At 41.8% G+C, this 13,149-nt stretch overlaps 1 protein-coding gene across 2 annotated transcripts; it reads right to left on the bottom strand.

The window, feature by feature from the left end:
- Window positions 1–126: 126 nt before the first annotated feature.
- Window positions 127–12,938, bottom strand: LOC120455188 (nuclear exosome regulator NRDE2). 2 transcript variants are annotated; one of them, XM_039641125.2, is made up of 3 exons: window positions 12,100–12,938; window positions 8,047–11,697; window positions 127–157 (listed from the first exon to the last, which is right to left on the bottom strand). In XM_039641125.2, exons 1-2 carry the CDS (start codon window positions 12,841–12,843, stop codon window positions 9,466–9,468), a joined length of 2,976 nt encoding a protein of 991 aa, XP_039497059.1. In that variant the 5' UTR covers window positions 12,844–12,938; the 3' UTR covers window positions 127–157; window positions 8,047–9,465. The 2 variants fall into 2 exon arrangements, with proteins under 2 accessions (XP_039497059.1, XP_039497060.1); XM_039641126.1 differs by lacking the exons at window positions 127–157; window positions 12,100–12,938 and adding an exon at window positions 11,836–11,989 and having other exon boundaries at window positions 9,366–11,697.
- Between the last annotated feature and the right edge of the window lie 211 nt (window positions 12,939–13,149).

Genomic DNA, 13,149 nt, shown 5'->3' with positions numbered 1-13,149 from the left:
CTGCAGGTTGTTGGTCTTATATTGGTGAATTATTATTGTTTTGTATTACTTTGTTTTGCTTTGTTGTTATTGCTGTCCTGCAGTTGCAATTTTCCTTGTTATCTTCCCCGTTATTTGTGTTTTTTGTTAGAATATCTTCGTGTTTCTTTGTACTTTACTTTTTAAGCAAAAAAAAAAAAATAACGAAAATTATAACAGCCAGTAAACGAATTATTTCTTGCACCTAATTCAAATCACTTGCTAAATTTACGGTATAGCAGATAACAGTATTTTCTACGGTATTTGTTCAAACATTTTTTAAACACACTTAGTATTTCTTTTTTTGGATTTCAATTGGACGGGTTGCGGGGAAATGAGCTTAGTTTACATATTCATTATTTAGTCATCGCCGCTCCGACTGCTTTTTGTTTTAGTTTCCCCATTACTTTGCTTTAAATTTGTGCATTTATTTCTTTTAAACTTGTTCAATATCAATCAATATTTGTACAGCTGGAGGTATTTTGTTTCACTTGGTTGTAGCTTTAAGTTGAGTGGTTGCCTAGCCATTCAGCTTCCAGCAAGTGTTCATTTGTTGTTGCTAAAAAGAGTCGAAAAGAAACAGAAGGGGTTTAGAAACAGGCTTTTTTGAAATTATAATAACTTAGCTGACTTATTCATAAAGAGCACAAGGTATTTCATTAAAAATACTTAGTTAATACCCAAGAATTTATTTAGCACTTAATTTCAACATCATTATCCATCATTTCTTTATGCCTCATCCATTTGCGATTTTTCTCTTAATTAAAAGAATACTTTAATTACATTTAAATTTGTATTTCCCACTACCTGGCGAACTGACACAAAAAAATGTTTATATCATTGTTGATCTGTTCTGTGCTGTCACCTGTTGCTTTGTTTTTCTGCAGCTGCCGCTAAATGCTTCTTAAATTCCTTTTGTTTTTAACTTTTTGTTATCTCGTTGATTTTGTGCCTGTTTTGTGAATGTATAAACCGGTTAAATCCAAAAAAACAAAAGTTAGCACCACCAGTTGCAAATTAAGGGAATTATTGAACCCGAGTTGAACCGCCATTGCTGATACATATATCACTTGAATTACATTTTTTTTCGGCCGATTTCAACACATTTTAATGGGGCTCAATTTATTAACCTAAGCTGCTCGATTGATTGCTATTCCAACTTGTATCTCTAGTTTGTTCGCTCAATTTTACATGTTTTTAAACATTATTATCTTAACATTAATATGTTAAAGAAAAGTATAGAATAACTATACAATTTGTTAGCTTTGGCAAACAAATCTACCATTTATTTATGTGTTTAAAAAATATAAATTGTAGAGCCCCTTTTTCGAGAACTTCTTCTGCATCTGATAATTAATATACAAAGTAAATAATTTAACATTTTATCTCGGAATCATGCAACCAGCTAAATCCTTTGGATCTGCCGAACTATCCTTTAAATGGCAGCTGCTCTAGTTTCTATCCCCACCTTTTATCTTCAGTTTCATCTTTAATTCCTCAAACAAAGTATGTATACAATGTATATATTTATTTTGTGCGCATTTATTTCAAGTGTTGCTTGGCAGTCTAAATCAAATATATATATAAGAAGATAAACTTCTTTACGAGTGTCCCCAACTTTTCCCCAAAAGCTCACGCAGACAGGCGCGGGCACGCACTTATATTGCTATTTCTGTGTGTGTTTGTATTTGTGTATATGGTGTGTGTATGCGTGTGCCTGTGCGAATCAAGGACAACTGAATCCTGCGGCATTAGAAGCCCCCCTGCGGGTGGACGTTGTACGTAGGTGGGCGTGTGTACACACACAATCAGATGGAGGTTCCCACTGCGTGTCTGTGTGCGTGCGTGTGTGGGTTTGCTACAGTGAACACAGAAGGTACTGGATTTCTTAGATTCCGTGCAAAGTGGTAGAAAATATTGTTTATCCCCTTTTCCCATCTATATGACAAAACAATGTAGTTTAAAAATGTTTCCATAACATCAATTATCCTTGTTTTCTAGACGTACCCTATTTCTAAAAATAAGAGTTTAAAAAGATCCCTAAAATCTGCTTTGTATACACGTGTAAACCCTTTTTAATGCCTTTCTTTTTCTAGTTTCGAATAATGTAAGCTCCACTCGGTTTTCAGGGACATCGCAGGCACGCAAAAAATCTTCGCAAACATTTTTCCTGGGCTGTGCTGTTTGTTTGTGCTGTGCGGTTGACACACGCACCACCCAATGAGCCACCGCACCAGCAACCACCCAACCACCCAACCACCCAACCACCCACCGTGAAGCTGCAGTGGCTTCGCTCTTGGAGCAGTATCTGTATCTGTAGCTGCGGCTGTATCTGTATCTGGTTATGGGTCTGGAACTGGGGTCCGAGTTTTGGGGCCTGGGTCAATCACCCGCCAGCGGGTCGTAATTGCAGTAAGAGGGGTAAAAAAAAAACAGCACACACGCAAAAATAACAAAAAAATTAAAATGTAATATATAAAAAAACCTTTTCTGCTCACTGTTTTTTATAATTTTTCTTTTTTTTTGTTGTATGTTTTGCACTTGTCCATTTTTTGTATTTGTATTACGGCGAGGCGACGTACAAGAAAAAGAATAACACAAAAATAAATTCAAGTGCTTCGTCAAAATAAAGCAGAAAAATAAGAAAAGAAAAGAAGAATGAGAACGGCAGAAATGGGCGAGAAAAAGGCGAAAAGCTATTTGCCAGACAACGACAACGAACTTTGGGTCTACAGGGGATTTGCAGGGGATAATCGGTGGAAGAACGCGAGAGAACCCAAAGCAAACGACACACAGAGTGAGGAGTGATGAGAGAGTATTCGCTCAGCGGTAACAAAATAAATAAATTATATAATTTGCTTTGACGTTTGACGAACCCCCCCTCCCAAAACCCAAACCCCCGTTCCCCTTCCACAGTTTCGGTTTGTTTACATTTGCAATAGTTAAAGTTACATCGAATGGAGCGCGTTAGATTGGGTTTGAACCGCGGGGCGTATACGCAATATTACGTATACGTCTCGCTGCGCGCCATTGTATGGAAGTCATTTATAAATAGAGAAAAAAAAAGAAGAATACAACAAAAATGCCTGCTAATAGATCATTAGAGTGGATCATTTTGCCAGTGCCGAACGGATTTTTTTCGGAGGGGGATTGCGATGGTGGTTGACTTATAGGCGATATGCCTTGGCAGCCCCTTTGATGTCTGCAAAATTCCAAGTATGCTAATGAATGAAGTTCATTGAATTTGAGACATATCCACTTCTGCCTTATCATTTTGATGATATTTTTTTAATATTCTTCAGGTGGTATCGGCTTTTATATTTACTTGAACTTGACACCTCATCTAAGCTGTGCGGTTGCACAAAATGTAAAACGTCTTTGCCAATTTGCCTGGAAACCATGGACATGTATTTTTGTAGAGAGTTAGGAACAGAAAATGGGAACTTATTATTTAAAACTATTTTACTCATCGAGCAGAGATTATTTAATATAATAAATAAACAGGAATTAATGGGCACAACAAATATATCCGATAGTTCGTTAGTATTTGATTCAAAGTAGGTTGATAATATCTAGAAAAAGTCTTGCCGGGCTAATTATAAAAGCGGCTTTATAAAATAACAATCAAGCTAGCGAGACGCTGCTGTTTCGACCTGGCCCAAAGCTGACGTCGACATCAGGTGGTGGCTGGCAAAAAGTTGTCGCAAAAACCAAAAATAGCCGAGCACTCGATGGAGGGGGAGAGAGAGAGCAGCTGAAGAACGAGAGCGGACGGAGAAGAGAAGAAAGAGCCATTGGGGAGAGGACGCTGGGCGGGAAGAAAGAGGCAAGAGACAGAGAGGGCGGGAAGAACGTGGCCGTTAAAGCACGTTCTACGAAGATTTGCGAGTGCACTTTGCATAACATTCCATAACATAGGTAATATGGGAGAAACTACAGCGATTGCAGCACAGAGATGCTCGAAAACCATATCAGTTCCCCAGAGTTACAAAATCAAAATAAAATATAAGCTAATAAAATAATAGCTAATCTGTTGAAGAAACAAAACTAGTTTGACCTATAGAGACTTTGAGAAAGGTAAAATGTTAAGAAGAGAAATAAGACGCTGTAGGATACATAAAAATGGAACACCTTATTCCTGGCCACTGGGCGTATGCGTTATGGTGTGCCTCGTTTATTGCACATACGCCATGTGAACCGCAGCAAGCGTGGCTAATCTAAGCCAAATCGATTTGATTAGCATAGCTGCCTAGGATGGCGTCAAGCTATCTCGGATATATGCGATCCAATCAGGCATGCTAAATTCGCCTCCAATTAAGATTCGATTTATCGATAAACTTGTGTTTTGGCAGTCCGCATTCTTTGCGGCTCGATTTGATTGCCCTTAATTTATGATAGCTTACATTGTGTTTTCTATTTCATGCGAATGAAATAATAATTTGAAATATTTTTCCTACTATGTAGTTTTTCCGGTTGTATATTACAATTTGAATTGTGGAAAAAACGAGTAGTACCACTAGTTTGCTCATTTCTATTTGAAGAGCATTTTGGGCATTCCAATTGGCATTCTCTTGGTAAACTTTCCCTGCCTTAAATTATGCTCGACTGCCAAAGAATCTGTCACATTTAATTGAAAATTAAATATTTAACTTAAAATGGCAAGTTATTCAAGTAGTGGACGTCATTTCATGGGGTCGCCAGCGGTTGGATGTCGTTTTTATTGTCTAGGTTAGGTTATCAATTGCCGCTGCTTAGGTCCGCTTTCAGTACAGGTTCGGCTTTCCTTTTTCCGCAGCTTTCGAGCGTCTTGGCCCCCTCGTCTAAAACACCCCCTCCCTCCACCCTGCCCACATTTTAGCGTCGAGCTTTTGACTCTCTGTATCGCTTGGTCCGCTCAACGCTGAACGCTGAACGCTCGGCGAACGTTTGACGCTCAGCTAAAACGATCGCTCTTAGACGCGACGTCAGCAAAAAATTTGATGAGGGCGACAAGAACAACAAATTATACAAAACACTGTAAATATGTTTACTTATACAAACTCGTTAAATATATAAAACAAAGAAAAATGCTACAGCGAATGCACTGCATCTTTTGAGGTCCTTCAGAATCAAACAGACATCACAAATTATATGATTTTGTAAAGAAATATTGCTATAGTTATATAGCAAGTGCCTATGGATTTTTTAAGTATTTGTATTTATAACATTTTCCTATGCTTCAACTCAATTGAATTGCCAACATCAGCATGCGACGCAGAAATGAATTATCAAACATAAACCAAAACAAAAGCCAAAAAGTAACAGAGAAAATAATAAAAATGAAAAACATCCATACAAAAATGATCAACATCATCATCATCATCATAACCATCGGCAACAGCAAACAGAAAACCTTGAGAGCACCAGCAAAGCAGCCGAACAAAAAACAACAAAAATCGAAAGAAAAAACCAAACCGAATGGAAAAAAAAAGAAAAAACACTTTTATTGATCGGAACTCGGAACTGGTAAAATAGTTGAAAAACTGATGTTATGCTGGGCTATTTATATTTACTTTTATTGCTATTATCATCCAAAGTCTATCACTCTTTCTATGCTGCCCACAAGTTCAAGGGAGGCCAAGAACCCATCATAAAGTGCCCCCGCCATATAGCCATATAACATCTATGTATATTCATTGGAATCCGTTGATCTCCGCACACCCATTAAAGCGCAGATCTGGAATTTGGCCATATTCACATTTCCCGCTTTCGTGCTTTTTGGGTATGCCGCAGTCGATAGACTCGAGTTCTGGTTTGTTTTGTATTTCGTTTTTTTTATTGTTTTTTTTTTTTTTTTAAATTAAATAAGACGAAAAAAGAAACTGGAAATTCATTAATATGTTAATTTTATTTGTCTTGCCTCATTGATTGTGTCGATGCGAATGTGATAGTTTTTAGCATTTCTATGTGTTTGTGGCTGGGCAAACGTTAATGTTGGCTAAGCAGATTTTCGGAGGATGACAAACACAGACAGTGGGAATGTTTTTCGTAAATCGAAACTTTTCCCAACTCAACAAAAAACTGAATCCTTCTCGGGTTTCGATCGCGCAAAAATGCGCGCACGCGCCGCTGATTTCAGCACATATATGCTACACCATATAAAACCAACACTTTGCTCAATAAAACATCGAAATCAGTGAACAAAAACGGAAATGAAACAGTACAAGCACTGCAGTACTCTGAGCAACAGCATCTACTACAGCGAATTCAACAATACACCAACCACTGTTCACCAACAGCTGCTAAACTCGAACGTTCCAACAATATTCATTTTGCGGAGAACACAAAAAATACCATCGCTTGTTCAACAATACACCAACAGCGGTATTAAAGGACCTTCAGAAATATACTAGTGGTATATTAGGATAATTGGAGTTTTTCATACACCAACGTTTGGTTGTTGAATCTGTAAGTACTGTATGATTTAGGGTCACCGCCATCTACCTTTTTTTTTTATAATAATTCCTCTCGAGCGCGTTTTTATCTTGTTATTTCAAACGTTTTTTTTACACAAAAGCACAAGCACTGGCACAAAACACACAAACACGTAAAAAAAAGCGCGGGGGGAGGGGGTGTTTTGTCAAAACGAAGTTTGTTTGTTGCTTGTTGTATTTCGGTTTTAATTCCTCCTATTTTTTTTTTCAACTTTTATTTGGGGCTCTGGGGGGCACTGTTTGATATTCCAATTCCATTCGTTAGCGCGGCGCCATTTACGTTGCTTGAGCGTGTTCTTTGCATTTTAGCAGCGGCGGCGACCACGAAAAAGGCAAGTTGAAAGAGAAGGAAACTCGCACAATCGCCTCACACACGTACGCAGTGCCAAAGAAACATTTAGATACAAATGCGAAATGCGAAATACGAATACTCATAAAAAATAAAAAATAATAATAAATACGAAACAGCGACGGCTGGCTGCTGGCTGCTAACCGAATTCGAACTCCAAGCTCCAAGCGAACCGAACCGAACGAACACCAAGCGGAAAGCGGACCAAGCGAACGTCGCGACGCGTCCGTCCGTACCGCTACAGAAACAAAAATTAATTACATATATTGAAATCACAAACTAAACTAATCAGCCAGACGACGAGCGGAGCGGAGCAGCGACGGCGGCAGTGGCAGCGGCAGCGGAGAGCCGAAAGGCGAATCAGCTGCCCGGAAAGCTAACGACGCTCCTCTCTCTCCCGCTCTCTAGGTGCCGCTGCCCCAAAGTCCCAAAGCCCCAAAGAAACAGAAACAGCAGGGAAAAGAGCATGGAAGATGAAATATACAATAAAAGCTTCGCTCGCCAACGGCCGCGGTGCGACAGAGATGGCAAAACGCCCACCAGCAGCGGGTGCAAGCGAGAGCGCAGCAACAACCTGCGTTGAAAAGCTGGCGAGACCTTGACTAAGGTTTCCGGCCGGGAAACCCTCGTCGAGTTCATGCTCACCCAGTACACCGGGAGAAATGCGTGACTGAAAGCTGAAGTTTTGCAGAAAATAACTACATTGGAAATTACTTTATAATATAAATATAAGCTATAGGTTTTAAAACAATCTTTTAATTCATCACAGAAAAATCTATCGTTTTGAAATCCCTGCTAAAAATGCTTAAAAGTATGCCATACTTCTCACTCTACGCTGCTGTCACAAATTGAGAGAAAATGGGTTTCCCACTTTTCTCGCAGTGCACCGTGACTCTCTGCGGTCTCTCTGTCTCTAACGTTTTCTCATTTTCTGAGTTCCCTCTCTGAAAAGCTTTTGCATTGGGCTAGAGCAGAAGCAGAGTCGCTGTTTAGTCTATGAACTTGACGCTGGCGTCTTACACAATGCTGCTTCTTCTTGCTGCTTCTCTACACCAACACAGAGACATCCAAGCACACACACACCACACACACACCCAAACAGGAAGAAAAACACACACACACACGCGCACTTAGAACGGAGGGAGCGCACTCTCAAAAAAATTACACTCCCTATCGGCTGTTATAGGGATATATATACATACATACATATATGTTTATATGCATATATGGATTGGCCTGATATCGGGCAGGTATTCCGAGCTCTAGCACTAACCTAGGAACTGGAAACGGGCTGGAGTGCCTGGGAAACCTCGAGAGGAGACTCCGCCGTGCCATGAGACTAGGGACCACGGAGACGCCACTTGGCCAAACGGGCCGCTTCCACTGCAGCAACGGCCGATGCGGAGTGACAACGCGTCGTGGGACTTGGGCAGATGCCGACCGACTGCCACCGATGAGGCCCGGTCCAAACACGTCGGATGGGCGGACGAGCAGGCGAACGGACGGACGGATGGATGGACTGACGAACGAACGGACAGACGTACGGACAGCAGCCAGGACGCTCGCGCTCAGACAGCTTTTAATGCGTTTCGGCCAGCGGAGCTTTTCATGCCCCCATTACCACGCTTCACCATCGCAGTTTTTCCTCTCCCGATTTCCACGCTTTCCCGAAGAGCAACAGTAACGAACAGGAGCCTAAAGTGGCTGGGCAGACAGGGCGCATACGCAACATTCGAGACGAACCAGCACTTCGCCACAGCTATCCCGCTCGCACTCACGCAACTCGGTCGGCACACTTGCGGTCACAAAATTAGATTGCATATAAAATATCCATCATTTAATTGTCAATTTCATTGATATCATTTAAAATAAAGGGTTATAAAAACCCCTTAAGATGTAAAAATTAATCTAAATGTATTTATTTGTATGTATTTGTTATTAAAACTACAATTTTTAACAACTTGTTTCACTTAAAATTTTAGCTAACATCTTAAAATACATTTTTAAATTATCTCAGCGCAGCTCAACGGGAAATCCAATATTAAGTTATTATATTAAATAGCTAAAAGCTATTTACAATGTTCCCTTTCAATAATATACAAATAATTAAACAAATTTCGTCTTGCAGCACGCCGGTGCTACAATTGCGAACTCAGGTGTATAGTGCTTTCATCGGCGCGGCTTTGGCTTATGAGTTTTCTTCGGTTATCTTGCGATAACACAATATAAAACAATATAACACAAAATAATAAACACAAGAAAATGATAGATTCGGGGGGAGCGGATTAGTTAGAAGATTGAGTTTGACTAATCTCCGACATTCGATATGCGAATTTGATTTCCCCGCGCACGTCGTGGAATTTTTTAGCATAATCAAAAGGCGAATATTCAAGTACCAAAAATAGTGCTACGAATCGAATCGAATATGCGATTAAAGCGGTTTAGGATTTATGTAGTTATGTAGGCATGTACAACATTATGCCAAAACGCTTATCGTAAATTAGCTAAAAGCAAACTTCAGCTTATTTTGATAAAAAAAATATATATATATTTAGAGAGCTAAATTATCGAGTTGCTCGAATGCTAGAAAAACATCAGGCAATAAATAAATTTAGCTGACGAGACTCACTGGTCCCGCAAGATGCCCAGTTCCTCGGGGACAGCGAAAATGCGTATTTCCTTTTCGGTCATCAGGTCCTGTAGGAATGACAGTTCGTTCGGCAAAACCTTGCCTCCTTCCATTAGCAAGGCCTTGTCCCAGGGACACTCGTCAATGGCCATCAGAAGCACTTCCCTGCTGCGCTGAAAAGTGGCATTCGTATCGGATAGGCATGTCATGTACAAGCGCCAATAGATGGAGTTCCTGCGCAGTGCGCGATACTGCTCCTCCTCAATTTCCGAACGATTTGAATTGGTCGGAAGGTAGGCCTCAAACAAGTTGATCAAACGATTGCGCACCGCCACACGTATGGCGTCCTTCGAAAACGTATCAGTGGGTTCTATGATCTGAACGCGACTGTGAGCCGCAATGACCAGGTGCGCCAGTGAAGCGATACCGGCCTTGGTGCGTATGAAGCGGGCACGCTGCTTGTGCCACAGAATCGTTTTCAAGTTGGTCCAGTGCTGTAGAAACACCATATTTCGCGGAAACTCCTCGAGTCCTCGCTCCAGCAGATCCTCTAGCTTCCTCTCACTGAATCCGCAATAGATCTCAATATCGCCAGCTAGGGAAATGGACAACTGCAGCTGTAGTAGCTGTATTTCCATGACCTGCTCCCTAAGGAAACGCTTTCTTTCGCTGGTCCTCGCGGCCTCGGGGCCAAGCTCCTTCTGCTGCAGGTCACTGAGAAACTGTTTAACCTCCAGATTTCGAGGATCATACAGTATATCGAGCAAAGAGAGAGCACGCAAAAGGATAAGTAGTCGGTTGGGCATGAAGTACTCTTCCAAAGCCATCTCAGCTGGCTGTGCATCGAGGGCTTTCAGTTCCGCATTTACCAGCTTTATTCCGCTCTTTATGCTTTCTACAATCACTTCCTTGGAGCTGATAGAAGTCTCGTCTAAAATGATATGTGTTTCGACACAGAGTGAAACGAGTACATCGATGGCCCTATCCTTGTGACGATTTTGTATAAGCAATTCAGCACAAACTATATAGAGGTGCATTATGTCCGGACAGCTGATGCGGCTGGATTCGGCCGACTTTTCGGTGATTATCTTCCAAAATATGGAAAAGAAACGCCAGTCATTGTCATTATTATTCTGACCCTCGAACTCGCACAAGGCCAGCTCCGTATAAAAACGTACAACTTCACGATTCTCCGACTTACTGATCTCTTCGCGAATCCGGTTTCGTGTATCCTTTACATAAGATTTCGTTAGCTTGCCCATGAGCTTGTGCAGCACTATTAAGAGCCGCTGGAATCGCAGCCACAGAATCAGGAATGTCCGTCGCTTGGTCTCCTCGCCGCTAAAAGCTTCGCTACATTTAAGAATCAAAGTACTGACGGTATCCGCATACACGTCATGTCCCACAAAGTGCGGCATAAAGCTGGGAGTCACGGACATTTCTTTGGCCAAGTTCATCATGGGCGCATCACAGTCCGCATAGTTCGACGCTGACACTGCATAGGAGTGCCTATCTGCCAGGACAGCGAAAAGCATTTCAATGGCCTCGGTCTCGCCGAACTCCTCAATGCACGGATTTAATTTGTTTGCCAAACAGCAGCTGCGAATCAGGGGCATTTTCGTTAGTTGTACAACCACGAGCAGCAGGTGCAAGCGATTGCCCGGCGACTTCAGTGCGTGTGCATATGGGACAATATCGTCGCTGAACATGTAACGCTCGGTATCCCATTCTCCTTTGAAGTCTTCAATCGACGAGGACGTCAAGATTGGATACGGCAGGAAGCAGTACGCCTGTCTGAGTTTCTCCACTCGCGTCCAGATCTCGGGCATCGGCATTCCCGAACCCAGCACCATTTCCTCAAACTCGATTAATGGTGCTTCATTGGCGGCACTTGCCTCCAGGCAATTCATCGTCAGGCCCGGGAAATTCAGCTCCATTGACAAACGAATCACGGAAAACATCCTGTTTATATTGCCCGATTGGCGTAGGAATAGTAAGCAATTGTGAAACAGTTTGAGCATTATCACATCCGTCTCCGTCGTCTCGAATCTCCTGGTTATTTCATCGGTGTGTCCGACGTGCATTCGGCGCATGCTGTACGCGTAAATCTGGAGCACAGCTGGCACCCTGCAACGCGCCATGTTGCCTTGGGTGACCATTATTAGGTTTGTCCACAGTATGTACTCGAAGGGGTTTCTCTTCAGCATTTTCTCGAAGCGCGCAGCAACCTGAACAAATAAATATTTTTTGATATGTATATATCAGTTAATAAAATGTTATGTTTTTTAATGTACAATCGTTTCTTAAAATTGTTTTATTGCAATTCGCGCGATAAATAAAAGGGCGTTCTATTTGCTTGCGCTTACCAAATAAATTTGTTTTAAAATATATTTCCAAATATTTTGATGTCGTCGGCATGGAAAGTGAAAATTGATTAATGTGGCGAATGACTTGACAGTATGTGAATGTGGCTAATGACTTGACAGTAGTTTCAATCAACGTACTAGATTCTATTTCCAAAATATTACTACTACGATGAATATACTTATAAGTGGCATAGTTATTGTTGTTTAAAAATGTTACTAATTCAACCTTTTACGAAACCCAATAGTAACTAACCCATAGATTACCTCGCTGGCCTGATATGTGGCGTTGGCCACGTCCGTGTAGAGCCGCAGAATCTGTTGATTGGACGGATGGTGTTCCAGTGCCGTTTCCAGGGTGTGCAGCTGGTGCTCCGCCACCGCCAGTCGATTGGCCTTGTCCAAATTGAGATTCAGCAGGCGGTGCAGCTCCAGCCAGTGGTCCAGCACCTCGGGCTCCCGCTGTACGAGCACTTTGCTGCGGGTGAGCTGCTCCTGCAGCCTGGCCACCTCCTCCTCGCTGAGTGCTTCAACGGGCAGCTGCTTTCTGACGTAGCGACTGTTCTTCAGGGTCAATTTGGAGTCGGCCCTTGAGAAGCCACGGTGCTTGTGGTTCTCATCCCGCAGTCGTGCCATCCGGGTTTTGTAGCGTGGTCGTGTGGGTTTAGTCAGGGTGCTGATGTTTCTATAGGAGCTGTTGCTCTTCTTGTCCACATAGAACTCATCGCTGGCATCGAATTCCAGAGGTTTACCCCGGGGTATTTCCTTGGTTTTGGGTACATCCTCTTGCTTTTCCTTGTCCCCCTCCTCCTCGGAGTCCTCGCTGCTGGAGGAGCTGTCTGGTTGGGCTTCCTGAGTTGCTATATCTACATCTTTTATATGTTTTTGAATGTAACTCTCGTTGTTTTTCCAATTCGCGCCTGTTGCTGTCGCCTCTTCTGGTTTCGCCTCCTCTTTCGCACTGCCGGCTGCTAGGGGCTGGCCACCGCCATAGGCGGGAAAGAGAGACATGCTAAACAGTCAATTTATTTACTTAGCAACAAATTGGTAAAGAATTCTGGCCCGTTTATTTGATATTAACTTTGTTTATGCTCGGCACTTTAGAGGTGGACAATTGTCGATTAGTAACTTATCGAAATCTAGTGTGGCTCCCAACCATTTGGCTGGAAACTCCACTAATGCAGCTGTGACTAGAACCTATTAAAATTATTTTATACATTTATATTCCTTAAAATATTTCATTTTATTTTGCTTCTTTTTGAGTTTACTTTCAATATAGGTTGTATTTTACTGGAAAAGGAGCTTTTATTAAAATTC

This window comes from Drosophila santomea, chromosome X (genome assembly GCF_016746245.2).
Source record: "Drosophila santomea strain STO CAGO 1482 chromosome X, Prin_Dsan_1.1, whole genome shotgun sequence".
NCBI lineage: Eukaryota > Metazoa > Arthropoda > Insecta > Diptera > Drosophilidae > Drosophila > Drosophila santomea.
The sequence above is the reverse complement of the archived record's forward strand: the minus strand, read 5'-3'. Positions and strand labels throughout refer to the sequence as shown.

Excerpts from the sequence above, each read along its gene's own strand:
- LOC120455188 (XM_039641125.2), bottom strand. The coding sequence starts at position 12,843 with ATGTCTCTCTTTCCCGCCTATGGCGGTGGCCAGCCCCTAGCAGCCGGC. Across the intron at positions 11,698-12,099 it reads CCACATATCAGGCCAGCGAG|GTTGCTGCGCGCTTCGAGAA; the intron begins GTAATCTATGGG and ends TTATTTGTTCAG.